Source organism: Charadrius vociferus, unplaced genomic scaffold, assembly GCF_000708025.1.
Source record: "Charadrius vociferus isolate BGI_N301 unplaced genomic scaffold, ASM70802v2 scaffold1309, whole genome shotgun sequence".
In the NCBI taxonomy this organism is placed as follows: domain Eukaryota; kingdom Metazoa; phylum Chordata; class Aves; order Charadriiformes; family Charadriidae; genus Charadrius; species Charadrius vociferus.
This window is the reverse complement of record NW_009650210.1, coordinates 5,072-22,101: the sequence shown is the minus strand read 5'-3', so window position 1 is coordinate 22,101 and position 17,030 is coordinate 5,072. Positions and strand designations below refer to the sequence as shown.

The window sequence follows — 17,030 nt, the reverse complement described above, 5'->3', positions numbered from 1 at the left end:
TCAAAGCCCCATCCAGCCTGGCCTTAAATACCTCCAGGGATGGGGCTTTTGCAACTTCTCTGGACACTTCCAGTGCCTTACCACCCTCAGATTGAAAAATTTCTTCCTATTATCTAATCTAAATCCACTTTCTTCCAGTTTGAAGCCATTCCCCCTTGTCCTATCACTACATGCCCTTGTAAAAAGTCCCTCCCCAGCTCTCCTGGAGCCCCTTTAGGCACTGGAAGGGGCTCTAAGGTCTCCCCGGAGCCTTCTCCAGGCTGAACCCCCCCAACTCTCTCAGCCTCTCCTCACAGCAGAGGTGCTCCAGCCCTCTCATCATCTTCATGGCCCTCTCCAACAGCTCCCTGTGTTTCCTGTGTTGGGAGGTCCAGAACTGGAGGCAGTACTCCAGGTGGGGTCTCACCAGAGCAGAGCAGAGGGGCAGAATCCCCCCCTCGCCCTGCTGGCCACACTTCTGATGCAGCCCAGGATACGGTTGGCCTTCTGGGCTGTTATCATGCATTGCCAGCTCATGTTGAGCTTCTCATCACTCAGAATGGAATCAGAATGGTATCTCAGAAAGGAATAATAGAGTATCTCGAGTTGGAAGGATCCCATAAAGATCATTGAGACCAACTGCCTGCTCCTCGCAGCTCTGCCTAAAACTAAACCGTATGATTAAGAAAGCTGTGCCGGCTGAAGCTAAGCATCCCAGAGAACAAGGTGAAGAACTCCTTGTTGGACTGCCGGTCCTTCATGATGAGGTTCCTCAAGGAGTAAGTGTTCATATGCATGGAAGTCTCAAATGAACAGTCAGCACTTGCCCCGCCTGCCTGAGCAGAGCCAACGGTCACAGGGCATCAGCCGAGGGGTTGGTTACAGGCAATTTAGAGACAGATCATCATTTCTTTCAGTTTGATTGTCCGCAACATCGGTAGGAGTTATTACACTAAATTAATTCTCCGAACCGCGGGTCCCTAGAGGACAATGTTGTCTTGGCGGTTTGTTCCTAAAAGGGCTCAGCTGGGTGATTGCGTTACTGCGGCTTAATGAATTACAGCACGTGAAGCTGGGCGGCAGTAATTGCCTGTGCGTGCAGAGTGCCTTACGCTGCAACCCCTCCACCCAGCTGGGAGATAAGTCACCTTATCTTATGGTTGCCATGCCGTCCTGCATCAGCACAGGGGCAGGAGTTTTTCATTTGCAATTAGGTGTGCTAGCGGTGTGCTGGAGCTGGTCGGGAGGTCAGTAAGAGCAGGAGGAGAGCTGTGGTGGGTCAGACCAGACCACCTGGCTTGATGACCAGCAATGGACACCAGGAGGAGCGTGAGAACAACAGGGTATGAACGTAACGCTGCTTCCCAGCGGTGGTGTCCTCTTCTTAACGGTCGGACGCAATGATCTTAAAGTTCCTTTCCAACCAAAATGATTCTATGATTCTTCAGGAATTTACAATTTGTGGATCTGGACATTTGCTCACCTTTGCATCCGGTAGCTCCTGATGGATTTGCCTTTCAATGTGCTTTTTGAACCCTTGTAAACTCCTGGTACTCATATCTCCTATAGCATAGCTCCCCGTTTCAACTGTGCATTATGGGAAGAAATACCTCCTTTTGCTTATTTTGAACCGTCTTTCATTTCATGTTGTGAGAGTTAAAGTGCTCGTGTGGCTGTGCCTGCAGACTGAGTGCCGGTTGAACGCTGCCTTAGCTCTTCAGTTGTGTTCAGCAAAGTAGGAATCAGCATTTAAAACAGGTTTTGCCATTTTGAAAGCAAGACCATCAACAGGAGCGTTCACCAGTGCCTGCTCTGGTATTATAGAATGGTTTGGGTTGGAAGGGGCCTTTAAAGGCCACCTAGTCCAACCCCCCTGCCATGAGCAGGGACATCTTCAACCAGATCAGGTTGCTCAGAGCCCCATCCAACCTGACCTGGAATGTTTCCAGGGATGGGGCATCTCCCACCTCTCTGGGCAACCTGCGCCAGGGTCTCACCACCCTCAGCGTAAGCAATTTCTTCCTTCTATCTACTCTGAATCTCCCCTCTTTTAGTTAAAACCATCAGCCCTTGGCCTGTCGCTACAGGCCCTGCTAAAAAGTCTGTCCCCATCTTTCTTATAAGCCCCCTTTTAAGGGGCTCTCTGTGACAATCCTGACCAGAGTTGGAAGAGATTCATCTTGTTGAGGACAAAGTCCACCACGGCCCTTCCCAAGGGCTCCTCTGGTTAAAAACAGGACTGGGAAGTGCCATCTCTCCTCCACCCTTTCAAGTGCAGTATGTTCTCTCTGCTTAAGCTCCGAGTGGCACAAGTAGCTTTAAGTATTGAAAGGCCACAATAAGGTCTCCCCGGAGCCTTCTCTTCTCCAGGCTGAAAAACCCCAACTCTCAGCCTGTCCTCACAGGAGAGATGTTCCATCCCTCTGATCATTTTTGTGGCCCTCTACCCAGGGCACCTTGGTCTTCTTGGTTGTATTGGTTTTGCTTTGGTAGCTGATGATGTGACTTACTTGTTTTTAACCAAGGTGGCAGGAAAGTCCTCGTCACGTGGGCAAGAGTAGGGTGCTGTTGGGTCAATCAGCTGTAGGAAGAGTCACAGGGAAGCAATACAAGAGCTGTCCCCAGGGCAGACAGCCAGAGATGAAACAACGCTGCGGTGTTTTGTTGTCCATCAACCTCAAAGTGCTTTTTGGCAGAGGGCTGCTCTCAGCAACCCCCTTTCCCTGCGAGGAAAGCGAGGCAGAGAGACGGGAAGGGGGTGTAGTTGGACCTTCCCCCACCACAGACCTTGCAGTGAACCCGTGGCCACCAGATCCTCGTATGCGCGAACCCCGTCACCCATGAGACTGTCCTTCAAGGCTGCTCTTTTAGAGTCATGTAGTGCAAAACACAACTGTCTACGTGATGCTTTTTCAGCCGGCCAGAATTGAGGGAAGGAAATATAGCGGCAGGTTCCTCTGCACTAGGAAACCGATCTGTTATTGAAATGGCTTTCTCTTTGGTGGAGTGTTTCCGGCACGGCTCCTCAGTACTGGAAATAGGTTTATCCATCTACGCGTTGTTTTTCAGCAAGAGTTCATGGAGGTGTTGTCAGCAGCCAGGCACCGGAGTGAATATGAAGTGAAATAATTTGTTTCTTTCTCCTGCTTTCAGTCCTCGAATATAAATGGGCCGTTGCTGGTGATGGCTTGGAACGAGCACTGAGGGCTTTGTGCCACCAGATTGCTCTCCAAAGTTATCTGGCAACTGAACTGAGAGGTAAGGGCAAGCAGAGGGTGATGCTTTTGATGCATAAAAAAAAGTCCTATGGCATTCCCCGTGTCACACAAGGTCTTTCCAGGAGACCTGGCCCATTTGAAGAAGCCCAACAGCATTTTGACAGTGTGGCTGCATGGTTTCACGGGTGACTTCCAGTTTTTGGCCATGGCAAGTAGCCACCCTCTCTGCAGGGGAGTGTTTACCACCTACTCCTTCTCCCCGCAAGCCCAAGTTGGGGACTTTGGCCCCGAAGACCTGGGAGGGAGCAATGTGCTGAAGCTCTGCAGGGCCTCCTGGCATGGTTAGTGCGCGAAGAAGTTGCCAGCTCAAGTTGTTTGGGCTCTTGTTGCAGAAACAATATTTCTGTCTGACCCCAGTTAGCAACTGATGTTTGCAAAATAAAGAAGTCAAGGCACTGGAAATACTTTCCATTCCCACTCTTGTCTCAGCCCAAAATATTAGTATTAAAAATATTGCATCTATTATATGCAGCTAATATCTCTGCTGGCACATAAATCACCCAGGGATTTTTCATCTCCATATTAAAAAAAAAAAAAGTTAACTATGCTCTATTTTTGGGTTTTTGTTAACTGTTTTGTTTCCATTTATTCCTTCTAAAGCCACAGCAGTCTGTCTCCAAGGGACCATCTGTGGGAAAGCGAGTCCCTAGATTGATGCGGAAGGTGCCGGGGTCATTAACAGGCATGAAGGCGCTGAGTATCTGCTCTTTCTCTGATAATGTCTTTATTTAGCGTGACAGCCTCCGGGGCATGAGTGGACAACAGGCTGCTTTATTTCATTTAAACTAACATTGCTCCATCCATTCCCAGCATTGTGCAGATGCTATGGATCATCCCGATTTCCCACTTAAAACTGGGGGTGCTGGACCCCAAGCAGCAAAAGCCAGCAGCTACATGGAGCTGCAGAAGGTGACCCAGCTCTGTGCCTCCACCCGGGCAGCGTGTTTCCATCCAAACTGATGAGTGGCAACTTGTCCAAGAGAAAGTGAATTTTTGGAATGGTTCAGACCCTGGCATAGCTCAGCACATCCATGTGAGCGTTAGAATCATAGAATGGTTTAGGTTGGAAGGGACCTTGAAGAGCGTTGAGTTCCCCCCCCCCTGCCATGGGCTGGGACACCTCCCACCAGCCCAGGTTGCTCCAAGCCCTGTCCAACATGGCTTGAACACCTCCAGGGATGGAGCTTCCACAACTTCTCTGGGCAACCTGGGCCAGTGTCTCACCACCCTCACAGTCAATAATTTCTTCCTAATATCTCATCTAAACCTCCCCTCTTTCAGTGTAAAACCATTCCCCCTCATCCTATGGTTCCACTCCCTGATCAAGAGTCCCTTCCCAGCTCTCCTGGAACCCCTTTAGGTACTGGAAGGGGTTCTAAGGTCTCCCCAGAGCCTTCTCTTCTCCAGGCTGAACAACCCCAACTCTCTCAGCCTGTCCTTACAGCAGAGGTGCTCCAGCCCTCGGATCATCTTCGTGGTCTCCTCTGGCCCTGCTCCAACGGATCCATGTTCTTCTTACATTGAGGGCTCCAGAGCTGGACGCAGTACTCCAGGTGGGGTCTCACCAGAGCAGAGTAGAAGGGCAAAATCACCTCCCTTGGCCTGCTGGCCACACTTCTTTTGATGCAGCCCACGATACAGTTGGCCTTCTGGGCTGCGAGAGCACGTTGCCGGGTCCAGCTCAATCGATCCTACCTCCCGAAGCTCTATGCTAAATGCCGCAGCTTCTGGGCTGCAAGAGCACATTGCCGGGTTCAGCTCAATCGATCCTACCTCCCGAATCTCTATGCTAAATGCCACAACGTGCTGCATCATTTTTAAAGAAGTTTTCTTTAATATGCTTGAGAAAGGCTTCTGGTACGCATAAGTCCAAAGCATCTCTGCTCGTTGTGTTGGTGTTTTAGCAGATCCTGGTGTCGGAAGTAATTGCTTGCCGTTGACTTTGGGTCAGCTTGTGTCTGGACAGCTGTTAGGAGATACTGTCAAATCTTGCCTTAGCTTCTGCAGAAAAGACATTTATTTCTTCACTAGAAAGCACTGGTATAAATAGGATATGGAAAAAAACTAGGATGTCTCCTTGCTTGCAGGTCAAAGAGTCACAGAGGTCTAAAGGAAGACAGCTGAACAAAAAAGCAGCAGGTGGGGGCTTGGATGGACTATTTAGGATGTGTCTTGAGGGACAGGACCATGGAGGGCTGGTGGTGGGCTGTGTCTGTGCATCTTGGCACGAGTTTAAAGTTTATATCTCTTGGAGGATTACCAGATCCTGGGATAACTGATCAGCCTTGGTGTATTTTTAAAGGAGACAGCCTGGAGTCTGCGATATAAGCTCTTTTATTGCAAAGGAGTAAAAGATGAATCTTTATTCACTCGACTCGCATTCTTACCGGTAGTCCAGGATCCGTGTGTATTTGCGCTCAGCAGATGTTTGGGAACCATCAAGTACCATGGTTATGTCTTTTAGATCTAAGCTATTTCAGCTAAACTGGATGCAGTTCCTGGTCACTGTGTTTTCCTATGGTTTTCATGTCATTTTTGCAAGCGTGTTTACAGCACGCTAAGAATCCAAAAACCATAATTCCAAGCAATGTAGTTTCTGAAGGGAACCATTTCCAAGCAATTTCTACATGAAATCACTGTAGTGATTTCTACACCAGTCTGGGCAATCAGCCTTGAAGTCCAGGGGGTGTCTTCCTAGCTGGTTGCCCGGTCTGTGCAACAAGGGCCTCCATCTGGACATCCCTAATGATTTGTGGGAGATCCAGCAAAGCATTTAAAGAGCTGTTTTGGAGCTATCTCACATGCCATCTGTACTTGGGATGTCTTTCCCAAGCTGGTGTTGCAAAACAGCTACTTAAATTCCTCCTGAAGATTCATTTCCATGAAGTTTAGAAGAAAATAGCTGACTCAGGCAGCCTGTACGGCCAAGCATTGCAGTATGGGAGGACTTTCATTGGACTTCAGCAGTAGACAAGTTTGCTCTTCGATGTTTTGCTGAGTCTGTGCCGATGGACTTCGTGCCGTGTCCTTTCAGCCCAGCGGCACTGTCTCTGCTCCTGCAGCACAGCCTGCAGACTGGGTGCTCATCTGGTGGTCCAGTGGGGTGTCCATCGCTGTGGTGTGGGAAGTAGCGGACGCTGATGGTGTGAAGTGACGCTGTAGTAAGGCACAGGGGGAAATCAGGTCTGGTTTTGTGTTTGGAAAGGCCAAATCAGTCAGCATTCCATAGCAGAAGATAGTGCATCCCATGATAAACAGTGCTTTGTGTCAATCCTACACCTGTTTTTTGGATGGGTTACTGTGTGAGCACCTTGGATGTCTTTGTGTGAAGCCCTTCAATCGTCGAATCGTAGAATGGTTTGGGTTGGAAGGGACCTTTAAAGGCCACCTAGTCCAACCCCCCCACCATGAGCAGGGACATCTTCAACGAGATCAGGTTGCTCAGAGCCCCGTCCAACCTGACGTGGAATGTTTCCAGGGATGGGGCATCTCCCACCTCTCTGGGCAACCTGGGCCAGGGTCTCACCACCCTCAGCATAAAAATCAATGCTACCCTGTTGGTTTAGAGTGAGTCTTGTTCTATTGTAAGGGCCAAACAAAATAATCTTTAGCAAACAAAGACAGACGTGATGTCCAGGCCCAAGGGAAGGTTGTCTGCAGCAGCTGCCCCCCAAGACCAAGGTGATGATGAGGAGTTATTCCCAGGTAGGCGGTTCATCTGAAGGTTTCATAATGCTTTTCCCAGCAGCCAGATGCTGTGAGCCTCATCAAAAACAGCTCTACCCTCATAGCGTTGTTTTTGTTGGCTGTGCTTGTCTTCTAGAGTTCATTGTATGTTTTCGAGGATGCATACGTGTAAGACCTAAAGCATGCGTTATGTCTCAACTGTTCAAAGATGATTTTAGATCCTGATCATGACCAGTTTGACAGGTGGATTTTCTACGCTTCCAGAAATGCCGACTTGGTCTAATGATTGGGATAGACTTTAACCCTAGTTTGACAGGTGGATTTTCTACGCTTCCAAAATGCCATGTGCATCCAGAAATGCCGACTTGGTCTAGTGATTGGGATAGACTTTAACCCTATTGACAGAAAGGCATAAAAAGAAGTGTGAATAATTTCATTTTTGTTCTCAGGAGTGAACATGACATCTTGTTCCCTTCTCATCTGAGAAAAATGCAAACAAAAATGAAACCGGAGCCAAGCGAAACCAGTTTGAGAGAGAAAGCCAAAGGGAAAACACACACAAGTCCTGTGTTCTTCATTCTTGGAGCTGGTGGTCGTTGCTTTCTGTGGGGTATTGAGGTTTTTGATGAAATTGTGTGGAACCGTCAAGCTTATTATGTTGTTTCCCACTCTCAGTCATAGCGAGGGTAGAAAACGGCCGTGGCTGGGCTGTGGTTCTCCCTTCACGAAGCAAAGCTGAGTTATCATTATACACACACATAAGATATCAGAGTGCCTTTGACGGAGGTAGGCTTGGTGAAGAATACTTTTAGGGGAAGTCAGGCCTCTAAAATATAAATTCAGACCTTCCTCCTCATTATATTAATAGCATTATTCCCATTGACCTCCCAGAGCAGGATTAGACCTCCAGGACCAGTTTTAGACGCTGTAAAATTCCACAATCTGCGAACTGGGATCCTTCAGGCCCTCCAGTTTGGACCACGGTCTCCCTTAGGTACCCAAAGCCAGTGATGACGGGCGTTTTTGACGGCAGCATCACTGCCATCCCCAAACCCCTCCAGTAGCGTCTGCTCGGGGGTGCCAGTCCATTTTTTTGTGGAGCTGCATCCCTCAAGGTGAAGCAGCTGGTCTGGCTGGAATATGCTTAGTTCAGAAAGGCTGCGCCAGGAGAAGTTGGTTTGTTCAGGGGATGTTTCAGAGGACTTTTCCTCTTCCTGTCCTTTCCCTTTTCAGGCTGAGCTAGTTAGTACAGCCAGGGAGAACCCAGTTGCTATCCATCTCTGTGAATTTAACTCTTTCAGTGGTGACTCTTAAGAGTTTTATTGAATTTCCCTCCCTCTCACTGGAAAATTACTGTGGGATTTTCAAAAATAAGATGGGGAGAGGTGGCCCTTCATCCCACAGAGCAGGCCCTGCCAGTCCTCCGTTTACAGGTGTCGTCGCTGTGAGTCTTGGGTGCTCTGCTCTTCCAGCTTTAGGAGATGCCACGAATAAGTGGGATCTGGGGGTAGAAGGTCGCGCAGAGTCCATTTCTGCAGCAGATCTTAATCTGTCCCTTGTAACAGTAATTGCTGATTAATCATAAGTCATGGTAGTAGCAAAGTTGATCATGAGATGCTCCAGACACTTAGAATCATATTCCTGGTCCTCTTCCTGGTACATGCATGAGGTCCTGCCTGGGCAGAAGAAAGGATGGAGAGAAACTTTCTGTCCACAAAATGTGGTGAGGAACGTTTTCATTCACCAGAAGGATGAAGGGGAAGCAGAAGGTTTGTCCTTGGCCATGGCACCGCTCTGTTCTCAACTTCTTGCCCGAGTGGCTACAAGTCCATATTAGTTGTTAATTGCTGGGTGGCCCTGGCGGTGTCCACCAAGACAAAAACAGCATCCCTCCCCTCTGAGGAGCTTAGCGTGCCCAGAAGGGTTTGTCCCATGGGATTGAGGACAAGCATGGTGTCCAGGCAGGTTCTTCAAAAGCAAGAGCCAAGATGTCCAGAGCACTCCATCCCTGAGCCCACAGATGGGATCTCAATCTGTTTGACTGGATGTTTGGCTCTGCACCGTGGGGTAAATATCTCAAGTGCCATCAGAGATGTAGCTCCTTACCTCTCGGTATTTGTAGGAATTGCCTAACCAAATCTCCGTGCAACCACCAGGAGAATGTAACCCCACATTGTCCTCCGGCTCTCCACATGCCAGACAAACGGTGGGGGCTCTCGGAGGACTTGTCTCACTTCGGGGGGGATATGAGCAGGGCTGACAGGACGGAGCAACTGTGTTTTAGACCACAGCTGTGCACGTGTCTGGAGTTATTTTCCCCAGCCTTGTGCCTTCCAGCCTCTTTCCTTGGGATGAAACGACGTAGTAAAAACTTGTAGGAATCCTGTATTTCTGAGCACGTAGGCTGGTAATCACCGAGACAGCTGAAGCCTTAGATTTGTTTGCGTAGGCTCCTCCGACACAGCAGACATTTGTCAGATCTAAATTCTGTTGAAAGGTATCTCGTTTAGTTAATTAAATAAAAAAAAAAACGGTGGAGAAACGACAGCAGAAGCGATACCATCCTATTTCCAGCTCAGCAACCCTCACTGTCTCCCCTTGGTTTTTAGTACTTCTGCAGTTTTCTTGTGACTCTGAAGGTCTCTTTAGTTTCCATGTTGACTGATGGCCAAATTCCCCATCCCACTGAAGTCAGGGGGAGTTTTGAGCTGAAGCAGAATTTGGCCTTTGAAGTGAAAATAGTTATTTAACATTAAACAGAGTCAAGAGGTAAGAGACCGTTGTGCTGTCTAGATGCTTTTTCTTGTAGCTGAAGTAGGGTCACCTGCAAGGCGCCATGTCCTTACAACAAAGGATCAGCAGAGAGGGACAGAAGAAGGATTTCCCAATAGCTACGGCATTTTTCTGGGGTCATTTCTCCCTTTTCATAGAATCGTAGAACGGTTTAAGTTGGAAGGGACCTTAAAGATCATCGAGTTCCAACCCCCCTGCCATGGGCAGGGACACCTCCCACCAGCCCAGGTTGCTCCAAGCCCCATCCAACCTGGCCTTGAACACCTCCAGGGATGGGGCAGCCACAGCTTCTCTGGGCAATCTGGGCCAGGGGCTCACCACCCTCACAGGAAAGAATTTCTTCCTAATATCTAATCTAAATCTCCCTTCTTGCAGTTTGAAGCCATTCCCCCCTCGTCCTATCCCTACATGCCCTTGTAAAAAGTCCTTCCCCAGCTCTCCTGGAGCCCCTTTAGGGACTGGAAGGCCGCAATAAGGTCTCCCCAGAGCCTTCTCTTCTCCAGGCTGAACAACCCCAACTCTCCCAGCCTGTCCTCCCAGCAGAGGTGCTCCAGCCCTCGCAGCATCTTCATGCCCTCCTCTGGCCCCGCTCCAACAGGTCCATGTCCTTCTTACACTGAGGGCTCCAGAGCTGGATGCAGTACTCCAGGTGGGGTCTCACCAGACTAGAGTAGAAGGGCAGAATCCCCTCCCTCGCCCTGCTGGCCACACTTCTTCTGATGCATCTCAGAGATGTTGCTGTGTGATTCAAGCTTCAGCTGTTCCTCCATTCGGCATCACGAGCTTAAAACCCCGGGCTGGGAAGTGCCTTTGGGTTCCTACATGATCTGGTTCCCTAAGCTTGGCAGGTCATCCCAAGTCACCATCTTGGCTCTCCCGCCCTTGACCAAGCACGAGGTCATTTCCCTCAACTCAAGCCACAGCGGGTGCATGTGGTGGGATGCCCTTGTCCCTATCTTGCCCCTTCCTGGGGCTCTCCACCTCCCCAATATCTCCGTCACACCTGAGAGCGAGGATAGGAAATCTCAACCTCCGCGGCTTTGCGATGCTCAGCAGCCAAAAAAAAGTTTTAAGATCTGGGCCCCGTTCTCCCCGCTTTGGCTCTTCTTCGCCACAGAGTCCTATTTCTTCTTGGCTTTTCTTCTTCGCTGGGGTGTTGGGAAGATAAAAGCACACGACAAGTCTTTGCCTGAATGCTGGATGATCGTCTGGACCCCCGCCTGCTGCCAAGTCACGGACGTTGCTTCTTGTTTGCCATTCTCCTTCCTTTGCCTTTTATTTCATGCACATTTTTTTTGCCCTTAACTTGTTTAACTCTGGTGTTTTCTCTCCTGTGGTCAGCGACTGCAGAGCTTCAGTTTTTGTCTGCTCTGTCCCTTTGCCATGGGGGTATCGCCTTTTAGCTGTCCTCTACGGGGACGGAGCTGCCCGTCCTCTCCCTCTCTTATTGCAAAAGCCCCAAACTGAACAATCTCGCACATTCCACGTCAGCTTAAGTGGTTTTTTTTTTAAATCTTTTATCATTTCTCTGCATTATTTGCAACGTAAATACAGTTAGCAGCCTGTCTGGCTTATAACCCGAGGCTGAAAGCGCACCCAAACGGTTAAACTCAGATGTTTGAGAGGAGAGCAAAACCACACAGAGCAAAACGCTGGATTATATCAGCAAAACTCTTGCACGCTTAAGCATGTGAGGACTCGGTACTAGATAAGGGGTTTAACTAACTTTTATTTTGACATTCCCCTTTTAATAAGCGTTGCTCTTTACAAAGCGGTTGATGTGATTGTGTTACCAAGAGGAAACAAAGAAACGCCAGGAAAACTTGATGCGGAGAATCTGTCCTCGTAAAAAGCTTGTAAGCTCCAGCAAACAGGAAAGCTTCTCCCATCTCCCTTTTTTTTATTTCCCTCCCATTCAGCTTGTAAAAAAAAAAAAAAAAGTTGAATATCTCAGAAAACCGGATCCGGTGGTCTGAGACTAAACACAAATTCCTTCCACTGCCACCACGAACAAGCCTCTTCGTCCTGCCTTCGCCAAACGCGAGCCCTCACTCTTTATGGTTAAGAGCCAGTTGGCTTCGGAAAATAGGTTTTAACTCCTGGGGATGCCAAGGAATACAGATTTGATGGGCAGATGGCTTTGGCAGGCAGGGTTGGAGGCTGTTTAGCCGCTGACCATTGAAATGTATTTGTGAATGGCCGCTTCCTTCGTCCGAATGTATTTAGCCGAGCGGTGCAGATGATGAAAATAAAATTAATTGCTGTTCTGTTTTACCTCAAACCAGGACACCGCTCTTTATCCGAAGGGAGGTGGGGGTTTGGCGTAAGGGATGAGGCTGAGCAGGGGGATTATGATGGATGTGGGCACCGCAGCGCTTGCTGTTGTTTCCCTCTTTCAGGGGATGATGCTGGGGAGATGTCCCTTGCGAGCCTCCAACACTGCTCCCAGCAGCCTTGTAAGGAGCCTGGAGTTAACGCATCCCATGTGCTCTCAGAGCCGATAACGAGTGTTAAAAAGGCAGCGAGCAGGCAGGGAGCTGCCGCCGCGCTTAGAGCTAGCTCTGCACCGTCCCAGGTGACGGCAGCTGATGCCAGGACCATCTCCATCTTAATTGCGTCCTCGGTGATGGCATGCTGGCTCAGCCTTTCCCACTGGGGAGAGCCATGCTGCAACCTGTGTGGAAATCTAAAATGTCCGAGGCTGCCAAAGCAGTTTTTCCATTCAACTGTTGGTTTTTTGGGGACCCGCCGTCTGAGCTACCGGTTACGGCCAGCATGCAGGGACTTGCTCACCACTTGTGAGCTGCTGTAGTCTCTCTGGCAAACCATTTGCAGGCAATTCCTCCTCTTTGTGCCTGTTGAATTTCCATGGCATCCATTTGGAGCCATATTCATCCAGCCTCCTATCCGGAGGTAATGGTCCCGGCTCCCCCCACGTGTGGTCCTCAGCTTCTTCATCCATATGCACGTTCTCTTCCAGTTTGGCAATGATGAAGGACACGCATAAAGAAAGGCCAAACAAAACCATTTGGTGTGGGCACCGCTTTTACCTGGTGATTTGCTTTTTAGCTTTTTTTTTGGCTCTCTTAGGAATTCCCTATACGCTTCAAATGATGGACTACAAACCAATGTCATGTTGGTACAGCAGAGATGGCAAGCAAGAGGAGCAAGCAATGCTGCGGGCCAGGTGTATTGGGAGCTCCTTAGATCTTCAGAAAAACAAAAAAAAAATCTCCTGATATTTCTTGCCTGCCTGACTTCCCGCTGCTGAGCTGGGACTAATCAGATCTTCTCTGGTTTAATGTGGAATCAACGCCAAAAAAACCCACAGGAACCTGGGAGAGATTTTCCTGGGAACCAAAGACAAGTTCTCTAAGTGTTCATGAAAACTTTCAGCTGACATATGCCTTTTATTGAAAGAGACTGAGAGGCATGAGTTGGTATTAGGTTGCGTTAGACGCAAAGAAATCGGCTCTCCTTTTGTGGTAGGGAGACCCACAGAGCCCACCCACCAAGGGCCAGGCAGTTTGGTGGGATAGAAGATGCGTTGACCAAACAGGACCGTGCAGGAAAGGGTGTACTAATGACTTTGTTTGACTTTTCCAGGAGACAACAGAGACTTCCCGGTGGGAACAAGCCTCAGCAGCACGCAGATCATCAGCAAGGTGGCACCAAACACAACAGGGACCACCAGAAACTCTACCAAGGAGGCCAGGCCCCTCACTCCTCAGGCAGGACGGGCCACCACGGCTACAGCCAGAACCGGAGATGGCACCACAACCAGAAACACTCGCCCAACGACAAAGAAACGCACAGAAACGCCAAAGAGACTGAGAATTTGAAAATTGAGGACACCTCTGTCTGCACGGTGCATATTCCCGTGGAGACGCAACGAGGCCCGGAGGCTGTGGAGAAGCAGTCTCAGCAGTACATCCAGGAGTCAGAGACCAAGCAGAAAGACAGTATTCACGAGCGCATTGGGGAAAGACCCAAGATCAATTTGCTTCAGTCTTCCAAAGACAGGCTGCGGAGGAGACTAAAAGAAAAGGTATTATTTCTCAGGGAAACGTTGGGTTTCCTTTTTTCCAAGAGTCTGGCTGTTGGCCGTTCTCCATACAAAGGGTGAGGTGGGCTGAAGGGACCTTTCCATGAACACACCCAACTTACCTTAATCCCTCAGTGCCAACACTTCTCTTGAAGTGTCATCGTGCTTCTTCAGGAGGCCTTTTATTGACACAATGCTAAGATTCTTAGCTTGACTTCTTGGTTGAGGTTGCTCCCAGCTTGAGTTCTCCAAGAAGGACTGGGAACTCTCCACCTACCCACGCAGAGACCCTTGGGGAAGGTTGACGCACACGTGAGCTGTGACGTGGGGACTCCTTCCCCAGCGGCTGATCCCAACTGACTGCCTCCGTGTCTGCAGAGCTCATCTTCTTTGCAAGGAGGTCTAAAAAAGGAAATTTGTCTCCGCAATTACAGAGCTTTGACTTTCGAGTGCTGAATAGTTGGAGTCAGCTACTTAGAAGTTGATATCCATTTATCTCAGCAATGAATTGAAACACCCTTATCTTTCCCCCTTCCTTCCAACAACCCAACAATAACAAATCTATTGCATGCGAGTGACAGAGAAGAAATCCTTCTTGGAAACAATATTCGGCCTCAGATTTCAGAGGAATTCAGAGATGATATCTGCATTTGTCCCCTGTGAAACTCATATTCTTTCTCTTGAGATTCTTTTGTCAGACTGGAAAACGCGTCCGTGAGGGTATCTCCAATGAGATTTCCAAAATACGTAGCAAAAATAACCTGAACATATACAATTCCATGGGAGTGCATGTTGGAAATGTATACCTTTGAATGCATGCACATTTACTATTTATGTATGCGGCCTGAGGGGGAGGCAGAGATTTTGTTAGTTATTTTTATGTTCTTTAAAGCAATGGGAGTACAGCGGGGACTTTCAGAGTATTCATTTTAACGCTCACCCTGAGAATTTATAGTCTTATAAGAAACACATCACATAAGCCCCCACTCTTGGGTGGGGTGTAGTCAACACAACTGGTTTCCTGATGGGAGTTTTGGACAACTCCAACTACCAGTTGGCATTGGGGTTGTCTGAAAAATTGCTGCGGGTTTGTATTGTATAGCGCATTTTAAGACTGCACAAGGAGAAGGGAAGGGAGCAGAGCATAACAAGCGGGATGCGTGCTTTACACTGGGGGAAAGGGACAAATGCATAATTAAATGCTGAAAAGAAGCAATAAATTCTATGTTAGTGACGTGAAGTGAGAAGTGTAACAGTCAAGACATGGAAAAGTTAGAAGTTTTTCTGATGATCGTGTGACATCTTTGATCTCAATTTAGAGCATTAAATATATATTTAAAAAGTAGGTATTTTTGTAGGATTGTTATCTGAGCATTTGGCAAACATCAGCGCACTTTCAAAATAGAGACCAAAAATATCCACTATCACCGTGTTGCAGACACCCCCAAAAACCTATCCAAGATGCCAAAGCCAGTCTGGAATGATCCTGACCTTGGCATCCTGGCTCAGGACCGTTGAGCACATCTTCTCTCTGAGCTGAGGGGAAGAATTAGGGGATTAAGTGCTGTGGGAAATGGAGAAAGAGAATGTTTCTGGGGCTGGACTTATTCACTTGTGGTTTTCCATGCTGAGATGACACCATTGTGCTTCTAAAAGATGCTTTGATTTTTCTATGTCTGTTTGTTTATATGTCTCCCCAATCCCCTCCCCTCTTTGCTGTTTGTGGAAGGACAAGGGCTGATATGTCTGTTTTTTCCTTGTGTAACAGATGCCTTGTCTTTCCCTTTTCACGGACCAGGACGAAGTCACGGTGGAAACCACCAATCCTGAAAAGAACAAAATGGACAAATTAATTGAAATCCTCAACAGCATGAGGAACAACAGCAGTGACGTTGACTCCAAGCTCACCACCTTTATGGAGGAAGCCCAGAACTCTACCAACTCTGAGGAGATGCTGGGGGAGATAGTCAAGACCATTTACCAGAAAGCGGTGACGGACCGCAGCTTTGCTTCCACAGCAGCCAAGCTCTGTGACAAAATGGCCCTTTTCATGGTGGAAGGAACCAAATTCCGGAGTCTGCTCCTCAACATGTTGCAGGTAATGAGATAAAATTACTTGGTTAGATGCCTGCAGCTTCACTCCGCCTGATCTTGTCGTGCATTTGGACAGGAGCTGAGATGTTACCAAATTCCTTTTGAAGCCAGTTGATGAGAGGACAACAGAAGTGTACTTGGAAATTTGTCTGTGCGCATCTGTAGTGGTTACGGTAGATAACGTGGCACCGAGGGCATTGTCACGTTGCTCTTAATTCCCATGTCATGAACTGTACGTGGAATTACGGTATCTCACACCAGGGCCCATCTGTGAAATGAGCGGGTTGCTTGCAGCAGCATGCCCATGGTGTGAAGAGAAGTGAACTTGGAGGGTCTTACGGTGGAGGGGTCTTTGCCGCTGAAGTCCATCTCAGCACCAGAGGTACCAAGTTAGGTCGTGATCCTTGAGTAGCCTGTTGGTTGCATCACCTGGCTGAAGGGCTCGCGCCTGGTTTCTGATTGCAACCCAGACTTAAATCAGTTGTGTAATTGCTAATTATATTCTGGGTGACTTGTTTATCGGTATACGCAGCACCATTTGATTGTTCTGCTCCAAAACCATCAGCGACAGCAAAGTTAAGGGGGAGAAAAAAAGCAATGGTTCTGATAACTGGTCCATGATAACGGTGGGTGATGGGGAAACAGGACTGTTGTCAACTGCCCGTGGGCTGCTGGGGGCAGCGTGTTTTACTGCATTGCCATCATCAAAGGTGGGGGTGGCTTTCTGGGGAAGGTGTCATGTGGACCTCCGTCTCTCTGCCTCTCTGGAGATAGGACATGTAGAGCTGAAACCAGGAATTTCCATCCTTAATTTAATGTGCATTTCCATTTGGCTTTTCCTTCACACGCACGTGTACATCTGTGGCATGTACAAAGCTCTCATTTCATTTCTCTGTTCTCCGCACATGTTTGGTGCTCAGTGTCGCTCCAGTCTTTGACGCATCTTCTTGCCCTTCTTGCTCTTGTTGGAGATCGTCCCTGTGCCTGGCTGCCTGTACCTTGTGCGGGCTGAGTTGGTTTTTGGACAGCACAGCAAGCAGGGAAATAAGGAGCAAAATAGTATAACGTAAATCAATAATTAACGTAACCTAAGATAATTCTGCGAAGTCACTGGTCCGGTTTTGCTTCTGTCATTGCTCTGGGCGCGTATCAAA

At 48.4% G+C, this 17,030-nt stretch overlaps 1 protein-coding gene across 1 annotated transcript in view; it reads left to right on the top strand.

The window, feature by feature from the left end:
• The window catches only part of CTIF (CBP80/20-dependent translation initiation factor), a gene marked incomplete at both ends in the record, with an annotated part of 48,138 nt that extends 32,258 nt beyond the window's left edge, over nt 1–15,880 (top strand). Inside the window, 2 exons of the mRNA XM_009892965.1 lie at nt 13,344–13,785; nt 15,581–15,880. Coding sequence (XP_009891267.1) covers nt 13,344–13,785; nt 15,581–15,880 — 742 coding nt within the window. The remainder of the gene's footprint in view (nt 1–13,343; nt 13,786–15,580) is intronic.
• Nucleotides 15,881–17,030: the final 1,150 nt, after the last annotated feature.